This window comes from Mastigoproctus giganteus, chromosome 8 (genome assembly GCF_048544385.1).
Source record: "Mastigoproctus giganteus isolate SK-2022 chromosome 8, ASM4854438v1, whole genome shotgun sequence".
Lineage (NCBI taxonomy): Eukaryota > Metazoa > Arthropoda > Arachnida > Uropygi > Thelyphonidae > Mastigoproctus > Mastigoproctus giganteus.
The window spans coordinates 149,578,191-149,596,392 of record NC_143582.1 but is presented as its reverse complement, the minus strand read 5'-3'; the positions used below and the strand labels follow the sequence as shown (position 1 = coordinate 149,596,392).

At 36.5% G+C, this 18,202-nt stretch overlaps 1 protein-coding gene across 1 annotated transcript in view; it reads right to left on the bottom strand.

Annotated features, from left to right (window-relative positions):
- PNPase (polyribonucleotide nucleotidyltransferase 1) overlaps positions 1 to 18,202 on the bottom strand; it is a 389,999-nt gene that overhangs the window by 98,755 nt on the left and 273,042 nt on the right. The window contains exons 16-17 of the mRNA XM_090380364.1: positions 12,905 to 12,976; positions 5,158 to 5,221 (exon numbers count right to left, since the gene is read on the bottom strand). Coding sequence (XP_090236490.1) covers positions 5,158 to 5,221; positions 12,905 to 12,976 — 136 coding nt within the window. The remainder of the gene's footprint in view (positions 1 to 5,157; positions 5,222 to 12,904; positions 12,977 to 18,202) is intronic.

The window sequence follows — 18,202 nt, the reverse complement described above, 5'->3', positions numbered from 1 at the left end:
ACAGATCACATCCTTCCAAATATAAGACTTTCAGACTTCTATGCATTATTTAAGACGCAGTCTACACTGCCTTATGCAACAGGATTTTGATAAGTTTCTAATGCATCCTCAATCAAGATTTTATAATTGTCTGCTCTGTTGTTGCACAAGAAATATTCAAACTTCTTTTCTAATTTTTTTTTTTTTTTCAAACTTCCAAAATTAGAGGATTTAACACTCTTTCAAAATATTTATCTTTTAAGTAGCTCTATGATCTGAACACTGACAAATACAACCCCTCTGAGTTTTAAATATTGAAAGCCACTTCCGCTCATGTCCAAAGTTTATGAAATTCTTCACTGGACCCAACTTTAGTAGTGGTAAAAATATGTTTGTTTGTTTGATTAATTAATGGCTTAGAGATGACATTTTCTTTCCAGGTACAAGATTCATGTAAGCCAAATTCATGGAGCCAAAGCTTAGTTTCGTAACGAATGGTTTTTTTTGCAGCATATTCTTCTTTCAGCATAGATCCAAGCTCTGATTGTGCTGCAGGTAAAGTTAAATCACACATAAGATCATTTAATTCACTTTGAATTACAAGAGGCGGCTTTTCTGGGTCTGACAACCGATATTTTGATTCAGAGCTCACCTAACTGAGTCATCTCTGTTTTTATTTTCTTCTTGTAACCATGTTTCTGGAACAACAGTTAGTTTGTCATTATGATTAATAGATCTAAAGGCTGACAATTTCATTTTGTCTTTCCTTTTCATTCTGAAATTTGAGATGCAAAAACAACAGTCACTGATGTGATTGGTTGGTGCTCGATGGATACCACCATCCAGACGGCTGTTTCAAGGCTGTCTGGGTGAACACCCCCACCCAGACAACCTTGAAACGGCCGACTGGGTGGAGATATTCACCGAGAATAAGTAAAAATAGTCTTCTCCATGGGTGAAGTGTTGCTTATTTGAGGTTGTGCAATATCTGGCAATTCGTTGTGAAGGTATTCACAATATGAGATATGATAAAGACGATGCCATTTCACTATTTCAGTGATTCGCTTATGTAAAAACATGATGCTAATGCACTAACCTGCTACATTTCCTGTTATTTGTAAAACTTCATCAATTTTTAATTTTTTTTTCTTAAATCCCATGGTATACTGTATGCGCAATTAATTCACAAGTTAATGTGATGTTATAGCAGTGTGACATTCAATATCTGCTGCAAAAATATGCTTTGATACAAAAACTGAATAACAGAACAAAGTTGCCTAGGGGCCATGTTTCTAGTCTGGTCATCATTTTGACAGAGTCTGATTGTAGTTATAGTGCCGAAAATAAATATAATATTTGAATATTACTATTACTTTTTGACAATTCTGTGACAATATCTTAGTTTCTGATTAATCCTAGATTTATGATGGTATTGATTGGGCAGTAACATTAACTTTACATCACCAGATCATATCTAAGCAGTCTCGGTTAGAATTATTATTATTATTAGCTATATGGTGCAAGGAAACCTGAGGCTTATGGTGCACCAACCAAAAAAAAAAATTTCTAAATTACCGAGAGAGAGAGAGAGAGAGAGAGAGAGAGAGAGAGAGAGAGAGAGAGAGAGAGATAACACAAGAGTCAGAAGTAGAAGGGAATCACCAGGAAAGAGAAGAATGATGATATCCAGCTCAGGACACTAGGTGTGCCAATCCCAGATGTGGCCTGACCATTGACTTATACAAGGGAATAATCACCTCCTTATCCCTGCTAGAAAAATTCCTGTATATTATTGACAAGACACTATGGGTTACTCTTGCAGACTGTCTGCACTGTCAGAAAACTTCATATCTGCCTACTCAATTACCCCCAGGTCCTTTTTTGTTCTCTACCACTGTTAGTGGTAGAGAACAGTGGTAGTTATAAGGCAATGGTCAGACCGCACCTAGAGTACTCTATACAGGTCTGGAGGCCTCATTTCAAGAAGGATGTAGAGATGCTGGAACGAGTACAGAGAAGGACAACAAGATTAGTGAATGGAACAAAGGGGTGCTCTTATGAAGAAAGGCTTACGTTTTGCAAATTACAGTGTCTGGAGACTAGGCACCGGCGAGGTGATCTGATAGAGGTGTATAAAGCCTTGAATGGTTTGAGCATGCTCAATGCTGATGGGATTCTTCCTCTTGCTCAGAATAATCACCTGAGAGGGCATAAATTCAAATTGAGGAAAGACAGATGTAGGATAGACGTGAGGAAATTTGCTTTTAGCCAGCGGATGGTTGGTTGCTGGAATAGACTTCCATCCCTTGTCGTGGAAGTTGACAGCCTAAATAAGTTTAAGGCTCAGCTGGACAGGTATTTCGAACGAACAGAGGGGTGAAGTGGAAATGGTTATTTTTTATTTATTTATTTATTTTTTTTTTTTTTGGCTGATGCTGCATAAGCTTGCTTTCTTGCATCAAAAATGCCTCTGCTAATGCTAATGCTAGTGTAGTACCACAGAGTTGATACATCAATCTCGGGTTACTGCTTCCCATATGTAGTACTTTACATTTGTCAATGTTAAACTTCATTTGCCACCTCTCAGCCCATCTGCTCAACTTTTATAGATCCTGTCCCGTACTGTCATTAGTGTCCTTAACAACCCTGCCAACCTTCATATCATCTGCAAACTTGGACATTAAACGTGATATATCATCATCAATATCATTTATAAATCCAGAAAACAAGAATGGATCCAACGCTGAACCCTGAGGGACTCCACTAATAACATTAGTCCACGATGAGCAGTGTACATTGATTACCACTCTCTGTCTTCTCCCACTCAACCATCCCTTTATCCATAGCAGCAATTTGCCACCAATGCCACACTGCTCCAATTTGTTCAACAGTTTTCCATATGCAACAGTATCAAAAGCCTTTTTAAGATCCAAATATATGATATCAAAGTTATTCCCTGCATCCAGTTCCTATGTTACCACATCATAGTATCCAATCAAACTGGTCAGGCAAGACTTTCCCTTAACAAAACCATGCTGTGTCTGAGCTATAACTGAAGTCGTGTCTAGATGATCCTGAACTGCTTCTTTATCCAGTGCCTCCATTAATTTTCCTGGAACAGAAGTTAAACTAACAGGTCTATAATTACTTGTGTCGCCACTTGATCCTCCTTTGTGAATTGGGGTCACATTTGCACATCTCCAGTCCATGGGTACCTCCCCTGAGTCCAAAGAAGCTCTCATAATTATGGCTAAGGGTTTGCTTACTTCCTTTGCTGCCTCCTTTAATATAACTGAATAGATCCCATCCACTCTGGGTGCCTTTTTTATGTTTATCTTCAACAGTTTCTCCTCCAATTTCCTCTCAGTTATTACAAAATCATCTAGCTCACTGCCAGACTTTAACTCACCTCTGGCATTCCTTTCCCTGAATAACTCCTAATGGGTGAATGTAGATGCAAAATACTCATTTAGTTTGTTAGCCACCTGAGCAAGATCAACAGTTGAACCATCAATATCCAGTGGACCAATTGGAATCATCCCTTTCCTTCTAGAGTTTACATAGGTAAAGAACTCTTTGTTGTTTTTCTTTGCATCCTTTGTCAAGGATTTCTCATAATCTGCCTTTGCCTGCCTAATCTCTTTTGTGACTTGGTTACAGACCAGCTTATATCTATAATAGGCTTCCATGTCACCCATTAATTTATATGTATCCCATGCATTTTTCTTCTCTGCCATATGTCTCATTAGTTCATCTGACATTCATTTAGGCCTAAACCTTGAACAAAATTTCTTAGTTGGTATGTAAAGCTTCCAAGATAAATTCTTTGAATGCCTCCCATTTTGAATTTGCTGCTGGTAACATCATCAGTTGGTCCCACCGTATAGAATTTAAATACTGTCTCAGACCAACCAGTCGCCTTTATGAAAGCAAAAACCTTTCCCTTTACCCCTATTGGTAGTTATCTCTTTGAGTAAATCGCACTTCAGCACACTTTGATCACTGCCACTTAATGGTTCCTTTATCTGCAGATTCTTAATGCATGAAGAATCACTACTGTTAATCAGATCAAGAGTATTACTCCCTCTAGTTGCCTCCCGAACATGCTGATGTAGAAAACAATCATCCAATAAATCCACAAAAGCTTTGCTAGTGTGTGAGTTACCAACCCACAAATTCCCGTCAATATCTGGGAAATTAAAATCCCCATTATAAGACTCTCTGATTTACTGGCCCACTCTATTTCCCTGTACAGTTTCTTATTATACTCATCAGAGTACGTAGGCCTATAACACACTCCTACTCTCAATTTTGAGATCCCAATGCTTATGTCACACCAAACTGACTCGACACTGCACTGTCCAGTGATGTTGACTGGCTTCACTTCCTTGGATTTTATGTGTTTCTTAACTAATAGCATAACCCCCTCTTTCCTTCCTATCCTGTCTATCCTTCCTGTACACATTGTACTCCCCAAATTCCAGTTCTGCATTCCTTATATCTGTGTGACACCATGTCTCTGATATCCCAACAATATCTGCCTTTGATGTTTTGAGCAATACCTCAAATTCATCAAATTTATTTACCAAACTCCTAGCATTGGTGTACATAAAAGTATACATGCACCTGTTCTTTTTCTTAGCTACCCTAACACAACCCATGTGTTTACTTGTACCCCAATGACTCCCAGCAGTCTCTGAAATATCCTGCATCTTATTTTCCAAGCTGGTGCTCATTCCAATAGAAGCAGTGCAAGAATCACTTTCATCTCTGCCAGTGGCTACTGTTAATCTATTAGTTCTTGTATCCCCCCAAGCTAGCAGTTTTCCGACCCACCTAACACTGCCTTGATAGCATCAGCAAATATTCTTGCACTCTTTCTGTTTAAGTGTATCCCATCCCTGTAGAAGCAGTCTCTCCTGTTAACATGTTATATACAATCTCTCCTGTTATATACAGAATCAGGTTATGTAAGAAATGAAAAATAACAGTGTCTATTTTGGGGGAGGGGATTAGATTTAAATGCATTTGGAATGATCACAGAAAAATTAGGAATAGATAAATAATTTAATTGTGAGTGCAGTTGGCAATAAAATGATATTTATCAAACTGAAGTTTCTTGTGATGTGTTTTTTATTTTATATACTTTCCCTTCCTGTTCTACAGATAAAAGTTTACCTGAAGCTTGCTTCACTGCCTCCATCACAACATGCAAAGGAAGGCCTGGAATTTTTATGTCAACCTGGAAAAAAAATAAAAAATAAAGCTTCTGCAGAAAGTTCCCCCACCTTAGTTCAAACAAAATTTTCTTTTTCCTATTTTTTTTTTAAATTTCATCTAAAAAAAGTTAAGATTAAATCTTAATTGTTCATGAATTCAGGATAACACTACAAAATATACAGTTTGCATAAATGTATATTTTATATGATATATTACTTCAGAATTCAGTTATTATTTCTATTAACCTGTTAGAAATTGTACAAGGATCATTTTGACATAACCTTTTTTTTTTTTTTTAAATTTAAATAATGAACCCAAACTCAAAAGGTTCTGGAACTTATCATACACTAGTACTGTGTGTGAATTGAAGGTTGAGAAGACAAGATAGTTGTTGCCACTGAACTGAGTTTCTGCAGATGATAATTTTCAGGAAATACAGGGTGTCTATAAATTTTTCACTTGAAGCACAATTAAAATTTTATTGTAATATACATCGTAAAATGTTTTGCTGCACTTAATAAAGTAGCCTGAAGAATTTCTTATCACATAATGCATGTTAGTAAACTTCCACATGGACACTTTTGGTAACATATAGAATGTCAAGACAGTAGCTGATTTCATTCTAAGTGTTTTTAAGCATTTCTTGAGAAATGGAAGTCACCGCTTGTTCAATTTGGTCTTTTAATTGTGATGTTGTTAACATTCTTTTACATATACTTTGTTCTTTAGATAATCCTATACAATACAAAGAAATTCATAGGCATGATTTCCTGGGGAATGAGGAGGCCATGGAATGGGACCATCCCAGCTGATCAGTTAGAAAATTTTTTATTGAGGAAATCGCACATATGTAGTTGCATATCTTCCAGCTGAGGTGCAGCATACAATCTGAGCATATCTGGTTATTTTGTGGAGTTCAGTGTTTTCATGGAAGAAAAAAGGCACAATCACCTGGCTGAAGAACAGTGCATATCACACGTCTATCTTAGACTGCTTGTGCTCATGAACTGAGTAGGAATTTTCAGATCCCATTTTTTGTGGCAATTGTGTTATTCTTATTCTTATTATTAGCCATATGGTGCAAGGAAGCCTGAGGCTTATGCTGCACCAGTCAAAAAAAATTCTCCGAGTTACCCTGAGAGAGAGAGAGAGAGAGAGAGAGAGAGAGAGAGAGAGAGAGAGAGAGAGAGAGAGAGAGAGAGAGAGAGAGAGAGATCACCAAGAAAGAGAAGAATGATGATATCTAGCTCAGGACCCTGGGTGTGCCAAGCCCATACTCACCAGATGTTAGCCCCTGGTGTTTGTTAATTTTACCAGAAAAGTGGAATGCTGCTTCATCACTGAAAACAACATTTTCTAGAAAGTGCTTGTCTTCATCTGTATGGCTGAGAATGTGAACAGTGAATTCCTCTCATTATGGTTTGTCATGGAGATTCCTGGATGATTTGCACTTTGTAAGCATAAAGCTTTAATCTCTTGCAAACCACCCTCTATAATGTTTGTTCACGGTATTTGCAGCTGCAGGTTTGCCCAGTGGATAGATTTTGTAGGACATTGGGTAAAAACTTCCTGAATTTCCAAAACTTTATCTGCAGATATACAGGCTTGCCTGCTCCCTTGTGGTGCAACACACTGCTGGTTTCTTGAAACTGTTTCAACCATCTCCTCATTGATTGTTCCTTAGGTGGATCTTTCTGGATGTTGTTGAGTTTAATGACACATAGGCTGCTAGGGCCATATTGTGTCTTTCTAATGGCGAATATGAAATATTAGCTTCATTGTAATAGCTTTATATTTTATGATATATTCCTATACGATTTAGGAAAGGATCTTTCCGGGATACTGAAACTGTCTCTTTAGGGCAGTGTTTCCCAAACTTTTTTTAGTCACAGAACACTTTTCATCTCACAACATATTCACGGAACACTTCATCTCACAACATATTCATGTAACACTTACGAAACACAAGTTTAGCGGAAGCCAAAGAACTGTTTGCTAATATTTTATTACATATGATGCACTGTGCATCAGGAGCATTTTTATTTCCAACACATGTAAAGCTGAAATTCAAATAACTGTCATTATACTTTCGTTTTGGTCTTTTATTAGTTGGTTCCTGTTTTTTCACTTAAGATTTTTGGGGAACAAAAGGCTGCGATTGTTCATCCTCGCTTTGAAGTGTGACAATATTGTGTTCGTTTTCATCGATCACAGTTGCACTACTAGAAGTACTTCGTTTCTATTTTTAAAGTTCCTTTTTTCAACCAAAAATCTATGGTCACATATTTTAATAATCATATTTTGAAATACTAATAATTATCAAAAAAAATTTAAACAAGGAAGTGAGTTTAGTTATGATTTCGGTTCGCTTCCTCCTCTCCTTCAACCTGTGTTCTCCAGGCTAAATCGCATACAAATGGCATACTAGATCACCACACTGCTACTTTTTCGTAGGTGTCATTACCTTTACGCATACTTCTCTATGCAAAGTCCGCCAAAATAAAGTGTTCCGCAGTCTATTTGATTATTAGTCTATGCCAGTATATTAATAAACAAAAAAAAATTATGTTAAATATTATAATGAATACAAAAGTGGTGTACGCTAAAAATATGCAAAATTTATTTATTTTATTTTTTTAATTATTAATTACGATTTTTCACGGAACGCTTATTCACATCTTATGGAACACTAGTGTTTCGCAGAACACAGTTTGAGGAACGCTGCTTTAGAATCACTGAAGATTTGGTATCCCACAGTGGCAACACACACACACATTGCTTTCTACTTCACCGTCACCATTTTAATGCTGTACTGTCACAATGGTTGCTGGGATCAAGGTTACCAACCACACAAGAAAAAACTGAGGTTCTCCGATAACTGCAGCACACCATTTTAAGATATCTATTGCAATAAAATTTTAATCAAGCTTCATAATCCGGTGAATAATTTATAGACACCCTGTATATCAGAAAGAAACCTATTCCAAAGAACAGAAGCAGAAAAGATATACATGGATATACCCATGGAAATATCTGTAGAAAAGGCATGGAGCAGAAACTGAATGTGTCCTGTCGAACATGGAGTTTGACATATAATATAGTATAATATAATATAACACCCAGTAAAATAGCATATTTTACTGGTTGAGAAGGCACAAGATATTTTGTGCCACTGGATTTGATTTCTGTAGATTATAATTTTCAGGAAATACATAAGAAAGGAATCTACTATTTTTACATTAAAAAAAAAAAAACAAAAAAAAAACATGATTACAGTAGAACCTCAAAAATTGGCACTTTCTGAATATTTCTCTGAGGGTAGTTGACTGTTAAAAGGCAGGGGAGAAATAGGCCATTTATTTCTATTAACCTCTTAGGAATTATACAAGGATCATTTTGAAATGCACTTTGTTTTTTTTTTTTAAATAATGAACTCAAACCTAAAAAGTACTGGAACCTATCATAAAATAGTACTGTGTGTTGATTGAAGGCCGAATTAAAAAAGAAAAAAAAAAACATAGGTGTCAGATTTATGCAATACGTTTTGTTAATAATTTTGAAACATCAATTTCTTTCTGTTTTACATATTTTCCAGACTGTATGACATTGTTAATATGTATTTGCAATGTAAATAATCATTCATTTTGTGAAACATTCAATACTAGTTCACAGTACAGTACTTAATAGTAGAGTAGTATGTATTTAGTTTTTAAGGCAATTTGATTGCTGAAATCATAGTGCAATATTTATATCTCATATTAAAAAATATCAGACAATAGCAACTCATACTGAAGGCAGCATTCAGGCCCATGATCTTTATTTCTTAGGCAAGTACATTACCACTGGACCAATCTGATGGTATGGGCTAACGATGAGGGGTAATGTTGGAAACTAAAATTCTGTGGGGATTATGGGGCTCAGATATACTATATTATCTAACAAAAATGAAGAATTACCCCTGAAAAAACTGGAATTTTCAAAAAAATTGGGTCCTCAGGATGGCAGGTTTATGAGATTCTACAATAATTGACAAACCAATAAGAAAATAATAAAATTAGGAAGAGCCTAGCCTGATCATGGGAAGAATTCCCAGAAATCCATTAGATTGATGCAATCATGGGTCTTATGTTATACAACACTATGGAAGCACATCCTGCAGACAAGAGAATACTCTCCAAAAAGAAACTGACAATGAACTGAATGGAAAGGAGAAAGGACGAGTGAATGATTAAGGAAGGTGTGATTTTTTTCAAAAGGTTATATTTCCATAGCAAACTATTGAAAAGGAGCCAAACATTTGCTTGTGTCCCTATATGAACTGTAACAGAGTAAGCTAAAAAAATAAAAAAGTGAATTAAAGAAAACAGAAACTTCAATAAAGCAAGTCTTCTTTCAGTCTAACATAAGAAACCAAACATACAAAATGTAATTTTTTGTGATGACTAATAGCAAACTGACTATGCTGAAACTGACACAAATATGCAAAAATAAAATTCGAAATGAAACTACTAAAATAAATAATTAAATATCATAATTAAATAAATGATATAAAACAATATCATAATGTAACAGAGGTATTAGCAGTGGCAAATTATGCTGCATCATACACACGCACAAAAAAAAGAAAACCACCCTTCTCAGATCGGCGCCTCCGTAGCCAGATGGGAAAGAGCAGCAGTGCGTAGCACACGCTTCTTGATTAGACCGGGGTTCGAGCCCGTCACCACCAAATACGGAGGATGCAGAAAGGTCAGGGAATGACCACTGCATATCCCCGGAGCAATATGGCCTTAGTTGCTGATGCTCCTAAAAAAAAAAAACCAAATAACCAAATAACAACAACCTTCTCAGATCAGCTGTCCATCCAGAGAGAACAGGCGGTGCAATTTCGGCTGCTGAAAAGGATAAGTAGTTTTGTTATTTTTACCGTATTCTTCATTAATTAACATACTACATTGTGTACTACAAAGATATTAAATAGGCTTAGTAGCATTCATTAGCTTATTTTTGAAATTTAACTAGTTATTTTCTGTCTCATGTTCTGAGACAGAGTTAATAACTTTGCCACCTGTGGGCTCCAGTGATGGATATTCACTGCAATCCATTGTTGCTCCTTTTAGCCCTGGAAGAGGGAATTCCTTCTCCCAGCTTACCAGTCCTGTCACATGGAGGCAGGAGCGGTGCCAACCAGTGACCAAGTGATCAGCACAAGAGTAGAGCAGTACGTTGCTCAGCAAAGGAAGCAGTAACATTGTGAGCAGTCAGCAGTAACATTGCGAGTGGTCAGCAGTAACATTTCGAGCAGTGGAGGGTTTTTGAAAGCACTTACCCTTGAGATCACTTGGGAGCTATTGCTTGGCACTCTGGGCCACAATTTTAATCAAAGTCATTGAAGCTTAAGACAAATTACTGAAGCAAGTTAAAACATTACATAGTAGACCTAATTCCATGTGGGCAATAACCTCACTGTAGAGTCTGACTTGTTCAGAGAGCAATAAGGGCTAAGTGGCTGTTTTTAAATTTAACATATTTTTATAAATTAATGTTCTGACATTGTTGAGCTTTAGCTCAGGTCTGCCCTTGATGACCTGAACAGTAGTGTACACACAAGTATACACGACCTGTTTTTGCTTTTATAACCCTAACACTGCCTATGTATTCACTTATTCCATGAGGACTCCTAGCAGGCTTTGAAACCCTTGGCACCTTGTTTTTAAGGCCACTGCATGTTCCAATAAAAGCAGTACAAGAATCAATCACAGCTCTGTCTGTGGCTGCTATCAATGCATTAGTCTGTGTATCCTCCTCCCCAGCTGGTAGATTTCTGACACACTGCCTTGATAGCATCAGCAAATAAAAATCCCTTTTATTTAGTTAAGACTGCACCACTTATTCATTAGTGCAGTTCCCAAACTGTGTGCCTCAGCATCTTGGTGTGGCATATGATTAGGAAAAACTTTAGTGAGCTCAAGAGCTAATCCAGAGGTGTAACATGAAAATAGGGCTTTTAACTATGAGTGTGACTTGAATGACAAACCACTGCATGCATAAAAGTGCATACAAGAAATTTAATAGGTGTCAGAAGAGAACAGTCAATTTAGATCAACCATTACAGCAATCATCCACTGGAATTGATAATCGGATTTCCAGTGTATTCATAATATATGGTATGTTATGAATATGATAAAAATGTAATAAATATATATTTTATTATATTTTTTTCATTTATATTATCCAGAATATTCTTCTGACTAGCATACCAGTCAAAAAAATATTCATACTATCATGTTAATCAGATGAATGTGCAATTCATATATTGTGAAAATGACAAATACAAATTCCATTCAAATTTTCTTGTTAGAATAACATAATATCATAAAGCTATTTTTTAAAATATCATCTAACTTCAAATGTTATATGCAAATATATGCTTAATGTTTCTTTCTTTCTTCTTCTTTTTAAACTTAAGTACAGTGGCGGTCAAAAAAACTGCATCACCTTAAAAAAAGTAACATTTGTAGTGAAACGTACAAGATATTGTTTGATTACAGTCATTTTGTTTGTTGCAAAGCAAAGGTACTGCATCAGATAATGCTTCTATTGATTCAGACAGTAATTGCAAGGTTTCTATAAATATGGCGTTGGAAGGGTATACACGCTCATTAGTATCCTGTTTTGTGGAGGTGTAAGCATGGCTCCATATGTTAAGCTGACACCAAGAAAAAAAAAAGTGTAACTGTTGCTCTGTCCCAGGAAGGGCTTTTACTGTTGACTGGTGGCAGCCTATTTTATCGCTGATAAAATAGGCTGCCACCAGTCAACAGTATCCCGGGTGCTGAAATTAAAGCGTGAAACTGGTGATGTGAAGAAACCTGGATCAAGCCGTAAGAGAGTGACTACTCCTTCCCAAGATTGATATTTGAAACGTCTATGCCTTTGTAATCGCCAATGTTAGTGCCCCTGATCTAAAACTGGACTTTGAGATGGCCTCTGGTGTTGAAACAAGCACATAAACTATCCAAAGACGGCTTTTGGAATGAGGTCTGCATGTCTATCGGCCCAAGAAGAAGCCTTTGTTAACCCAACAAATGAGGAAGGCATGGCCACAGACCAGATTTGAATCCTATTGAAAATTGCTGGTACATAATGTTGTCTAAAATTGCTCAGAAGAAGCCAACAAGTAAGATTCAGTTGCAGGAGAGCACTGTAAGGACATGGTACCGCAAAATTGGGCAACTGTATATCCAGAAGTTGATTAACTCTATACCAGATCGTTGCAAGGCTGTAATTGCAGCTCGAGGAGGAACAACAAAATATCGAGGACTTATTTTGCTGATTTACAGTACATAATACTATTACTTTAATTTGTCATTTCTGTTTGTACACATAAATGGAATAAAATGTATGCTTGGTTGTCATAATTGCAATTTACATGATTTCTCATATTTCCATTAATTACGCATTTTACCCTTTGAGAAGATATTTATGGCAATTAGGTATATCAGGTGGAGTCTTTTTATTGGATTTCATTCACAGATATATATCCCATCTAACAAATGCAATTCGAACATTTGTGCAACCCACAATGCAATGCAAAACACATTATTTGCAAAATTCAAAAGTGATGCAGTTTTTGTCTGCCAGTGTATATTACAACAGAATAAGTTATTATATTGAAGCTAATATTTTGGTTATTCTATTGTACCTGTAATGCAGTGATTCCTTTCTTTGTTCCTGCAAGTTTGAAATCCATATCTCCTAAATAATCTTCAATACCCTAAAAATTTGTAAAAAAAAGTATTATATTTTAACAAGTGGCCTGTTTCCACTATCCTAGTAGGCTTCTGAGGTGTCACATTTTTCTGAGCTCTTTAGTTCAAGATAAATTAGTAAAAAAAGTCTGTTTTTTAAGAAACATGCACTTAAGTGAAATTCACTTTTTTAGAAAATTTTTCCGGTATCCAAATTTAATTATTTTGTATTTCTATATTATTTTGGTAGTGTAGGATAAAAATATATGATTATATTATGAACAGTACTTTTCTGAATATTATTAGTATTAAAACTAGCCTGACTCGCCCAGAACATATTGCTTTCTTTAGAGAAGGATGCAGAAAGCTACACCCTTCTTTGAGAAGACATCTTCAATCTCATTAACATGATAGCTCTCCAGAGATGATAACATGACAGAGTTAGAGACCATCATGTTATCATGTCTTTTGATGACCTTTGTTTTATGGTTTGAAGACTAGTTCTATTTCCAAAAGGAAGGACTCAGGATGGGGGAACCTCCTGTCCTTCATCTTTGCAGAGATCTTAATGGCTCATTTAAAAATCTCAACCTATCCAACCACCCCAATATGCCTAAGCTGTAGATATTGAAGATATTCTTACCACCTGGGGCCATGGTATGGAGAATATAGAAGCCTTCTACTTCTATATTATCATAGTAGTAGTAGTCATGCTATACTCATAGGTGTCACCTCAAAATACTGATTAGCCAATGTTAGCTCATGTATAAAAGCTGTACAAGGCCTTCCTATAGACAAAGAAATTAAGAGCAGTTTTTGGTTTAAAGAGACATTTTATGGTTTTGCAGGGCAATCATGTGAAAACACTTGTGAGGTACAGCGTGACCATTCTTCTTTATTAACTATATTTTTCTTAGTGCTCAGGATGCACCTCACAGGTGTTGCTCTGAAAAAAAAAAAAAAAAAAAAAAGCAAAAAGCTTTGAAAATAGAAGTAACTTCTTTTTTTTTTGTCAGTTGTTGGCGCATCAGCTTCTGTGGCCATAATACACCTCCCAAAGTTTTTGCATTTTACTCTGATCCAAGCCCGAGGCGGGATTCGAACCCGCGACCTTTGGGTAGCCAGGCAGGCACTTTACCCACCTGGCTAGCCCGGTTGGCATAGAAGTAACTAATATATATTATATCACCAAAAGTAACCAGACACCTGCATGTTTCAAAGAACCTTTCACTAATTATTTTAACTGGTTAAAATTATCTCTCTTCCTGATTATACACAGAGACTTATTTTGGTAATTTTGAAATGATAATCCCCAGGGGCTCACATCTGGTGAGTATGGGCTTGGCACACCCAGGGTCCTGAGCTGGATATCATCATTCTTCTCCTTCTTGGCGATTCCCTTCTACTTCTCTTTCTCAGGGTAACTAAGAAATTTTTTTTTTGGCTGGTGCAGCATAAGCCTCAGACTACCTTGCACCATATGGCTAATAATAATAATAATATGTTAATTATTTTTCATAACTGTACACAAAAGGGTCTAAGAGATCAAACACTACTATCTGTGTTAGTTTTTGTCTTCAGCTTTGTGAAAACAAAGGCAAAATATCTAGTTGGTGTTAGTCACTGTTTCAAGGATGACATTCTTCCTCTTTGAGAAAGAGGAAGAATGTCATCAACACTGAACTTCTCAATCCATTCAAAGCCCTAAACACCTCAATCAAATCACCATGCAGGTGTGTAGTCTACAGATTCTGCAATTTGCAGAACTGAAGCCTTTCTTGGAAAGATCACCCTTTTATTCTCTTCACTAATCTTGTTGCCCTTCTCTGCACAGTTTCAGCAGATATACATTCTACCTAAAACGTGGCCTCAAGACATGTATGCCAATGCAAGTTGATGTTTAACCAATGGGATAATCACCTCCTTGCTGGCAAAATTTTTGTATATCACTGAGAAAACCATATGGACTCTTCTAGATGCATATCTGCACTGCTTAGAGATCTTCATATCAGCAGAGTTACCACTAGTTTAGCCGACCGGGCTAGCCGGGTGGGTAAAGTGCCTGCCCGGCAACCCAAAGGTTGCGGGTTCGAATCCCGCCTCGGCCTTGATTCAAAGTACTGCAAAAATCCTTGGGAGGTGCACTATGGCCACAGAAGCCGGTGCGCCAACAACTACCAAAAAAAAAAAAAAAAAACCCCACTAGTTTAGGGTGTGGTACTACATAGTTGGTATGTTAATCTGGGATTCTTCATCATCATCAGCCATTTTCGATCCACTGCAGGATGGCCTCTCCAGCAACTTTCCAGTTTCTTCTGTTTTGTACGATGGCCATCCATTTACTACCCACAAACTCATGAATTTCATCTATCCATCTCCGCTGTTGTTTTCCAGCTCCTCTTGGGTACCATTCTATTATTTTCTTAGTCCATCTATCATCATGTCTTCGAGCTATGTGTCCTGCCCAAGACCATTTTAGTTCTTTAGTTTTGATAAGAATGTTTTTTACTTGAGTTTGCTGCCTAATCCATGTGTTTCTCTTCTTATCTAACAGTCTGATTCCCAATATAATTCATTTCATTCTTTGCTGTGTAGTTCTCACCTTCTCTTCCATTCTTTTGGTGAGTGCCCAAGTTTCGCTTCCATAAGTCATGGTGGGGAGTATACGTTGGTTCATTATTTTACATTTCAGACAAACTGTGATATTGCTCTTCAGTATGTGACTATATTTCCTGAATGCTATCCATCCAAAATTTATTCTTCTCTTGACTTCCAGCCATTTATCATTATTACAGCTAATGACTTGTCCCAGATAAGTATATGACTCCACCTTTTCAATTACTGCTCCTTCAATCATTATGTCCCTTTCTGTGGCATACTTGTTCATCATTACTTTTGTTTTAGCCATATTCATCTTTCGTCCAAAATCCTTAATAACTGTGCATAACTGATTAAGATTTTCCTCTAATTCTTTGGGATCGTGGCTTATGACTACAATGTCATCTGCAAATCGTGAATGATCCAGTCACATTGACTCCTTTCTGCGACCAGTCTAATCTTCTGAAAGCTCTCTCAAGGGCAGCACAGTAAGCAACTTCGGAGATATTGTGTCTCCTTGTCAAACTCCTTTCTTGATTTTAAATTTGCTACTGTCTTTGTCTAGTCTAATATATTTTCTTCAAAATCATAATATATGGGGTATCTATGCCTTGTCTTTCCAGTTCCCGAAACATTGCCTTATGCTGCATGGAGTCAAATGCCTTTTCATAATCCACAAATGCCAGGCATAATGGTGTTTTATATTCATTTACTTTCTCCATTAGCTGTGATATTACGTGGAGGTGATCCATAGTTGAGAATCCTGTCCTAAAGTCAGCTTGCTCTTTCGGTTGATTCTCATCAAGTATTCTTTCCAATCTGTTAGTAATGACCCTTGTGAACAACTTGTAGATGTGGGATAACAAGCTAATTGGTCTATAATTTCCAATTTTTGATTTATCTCCTTTCTTATTCAGCAAAACTATGATTGCATTATTCCACTCCTTAGGTGTCACACCTTTTCTAATGCATTTTTGAAGAGTCTTGCCAGTTTTTGTGTCATGTCTCTTCCTTCCAATTTTAACAACTCTACAGTAACTTCATATTCCCCCCGGGGCTTTCTGATTCGTCATTTTCTTCAACACATGTTCTACCTCATCAGGAAGAATATTAGGTATGTCGTATGTGTTACTAATTTGCGATCCATCTTCCCCACTGCTGGCATCATTCCCTTGCTCCTTGTATAATTCTTTATAGTAGTCTTCTGATTTGAATTATGCCTTCTCTGCTATTTATAAGTACACTATTGGTATTCTTCAGTTTCAGTATCATTTGTCTTTTTGTGTTACTGCTCATGGCTGCTGATTTAAGTCCTTTGTTTTCCCTTAATGCTTGTTCTACACTTCTTGTGTTAAATCTTCTTATCTCCTCTCTGAGTCTCTTTCTAATGGCTTTGCATAACTCAGTATACTCACTTTTCTCCTTGTCAGTGTTTATCTTGCTCTTCATTTGTCGCTTTCGGTTCATCATAAGTGTTTCTTGACTAATTTTTTCTTCTTTGGATTTCTTTTTCCCTATAGGTTTCTTGGGCTTTATCACTTTCAGAAAGTTGTAATATTTCTCGTCGATATCTTGGTCTTGAGCCATCTGCAGAAGCTCAAACTTGTTCTTAAGTTCCATTACATACTGCTTTTTCTCCTCTTCTGTTATCTCAAAGACCTTTGTATTATTTACTCGAGTCAGTTTTTTCCTTTCTTTTCCTACATCTATATCAAGTGTGCATCTTACTATTCTGTGATCACTTCCAATATTTACCTTATTCAGGACGGTAACATCATTTACAATGTATCTTCTGTTAGTGAGGATGAAGTCGATTTCATTAGTTGTTAATCCATTTGGATCCTTCCAAATGGATTATTAATCTGGGATTACTACTATGCATATGCAGTGCCTTGCATTTATCAATGCTAAATTTCAATTGCCACTTCACAGTCCACCTGCCTAATTTTTTAGATCTTGTTGGAGTATCTTACCTTGTCATTAACCACCCTGCCAACCTTTGTAACATCTATAGACTTAGACATTAAGCCTGATATACCTTCATCAATATCATTAATAAATACAGAAAATAACAACGAACCCAGCACTGAACCCTGGGGGAACTCCACTAATAACATTAATCCATAAAGAGCAGTGTCCATTAATTACAACTCTGTCTTCTTCCACTTCACCATTGCTTTATTCAGAGCAGTAACTTGCCCTTAATGCCACAGTGCTCCAATTTGTACAGCAGTCTTTTAAATACAATAGTATCAAAAGCTTTTCTGACAACCAAATATCAATATTATTTTTTGTTACTGCATCATAGTATCTAATCAAATTGGTCAGACAAGATTACCTCTTAACAAATCCATGCTAAACAAATCCTTAAAAATGCATTAATCTCATCTCACAAAGCAACTTAAAAGTTATTTTGGTCTTGCACTTCTAATAAACTGCTTGTTACTATTTAATTGTAATGTGTACCATAATTCAGATGTCTGCTTCTGAGTTTCTTATGAACCATAGGGAAGTGAAAGCTATCACTCTAGGGCAGTGTTTTATCAGTTCTAATCATCACCATTTAAAAGCTTTAGTATTCTTGAAGCCTTTATTCTATAATTATTTGTTTTGAATGCAGACATCTTTCATTACTGCTCACATTATGGAAATAT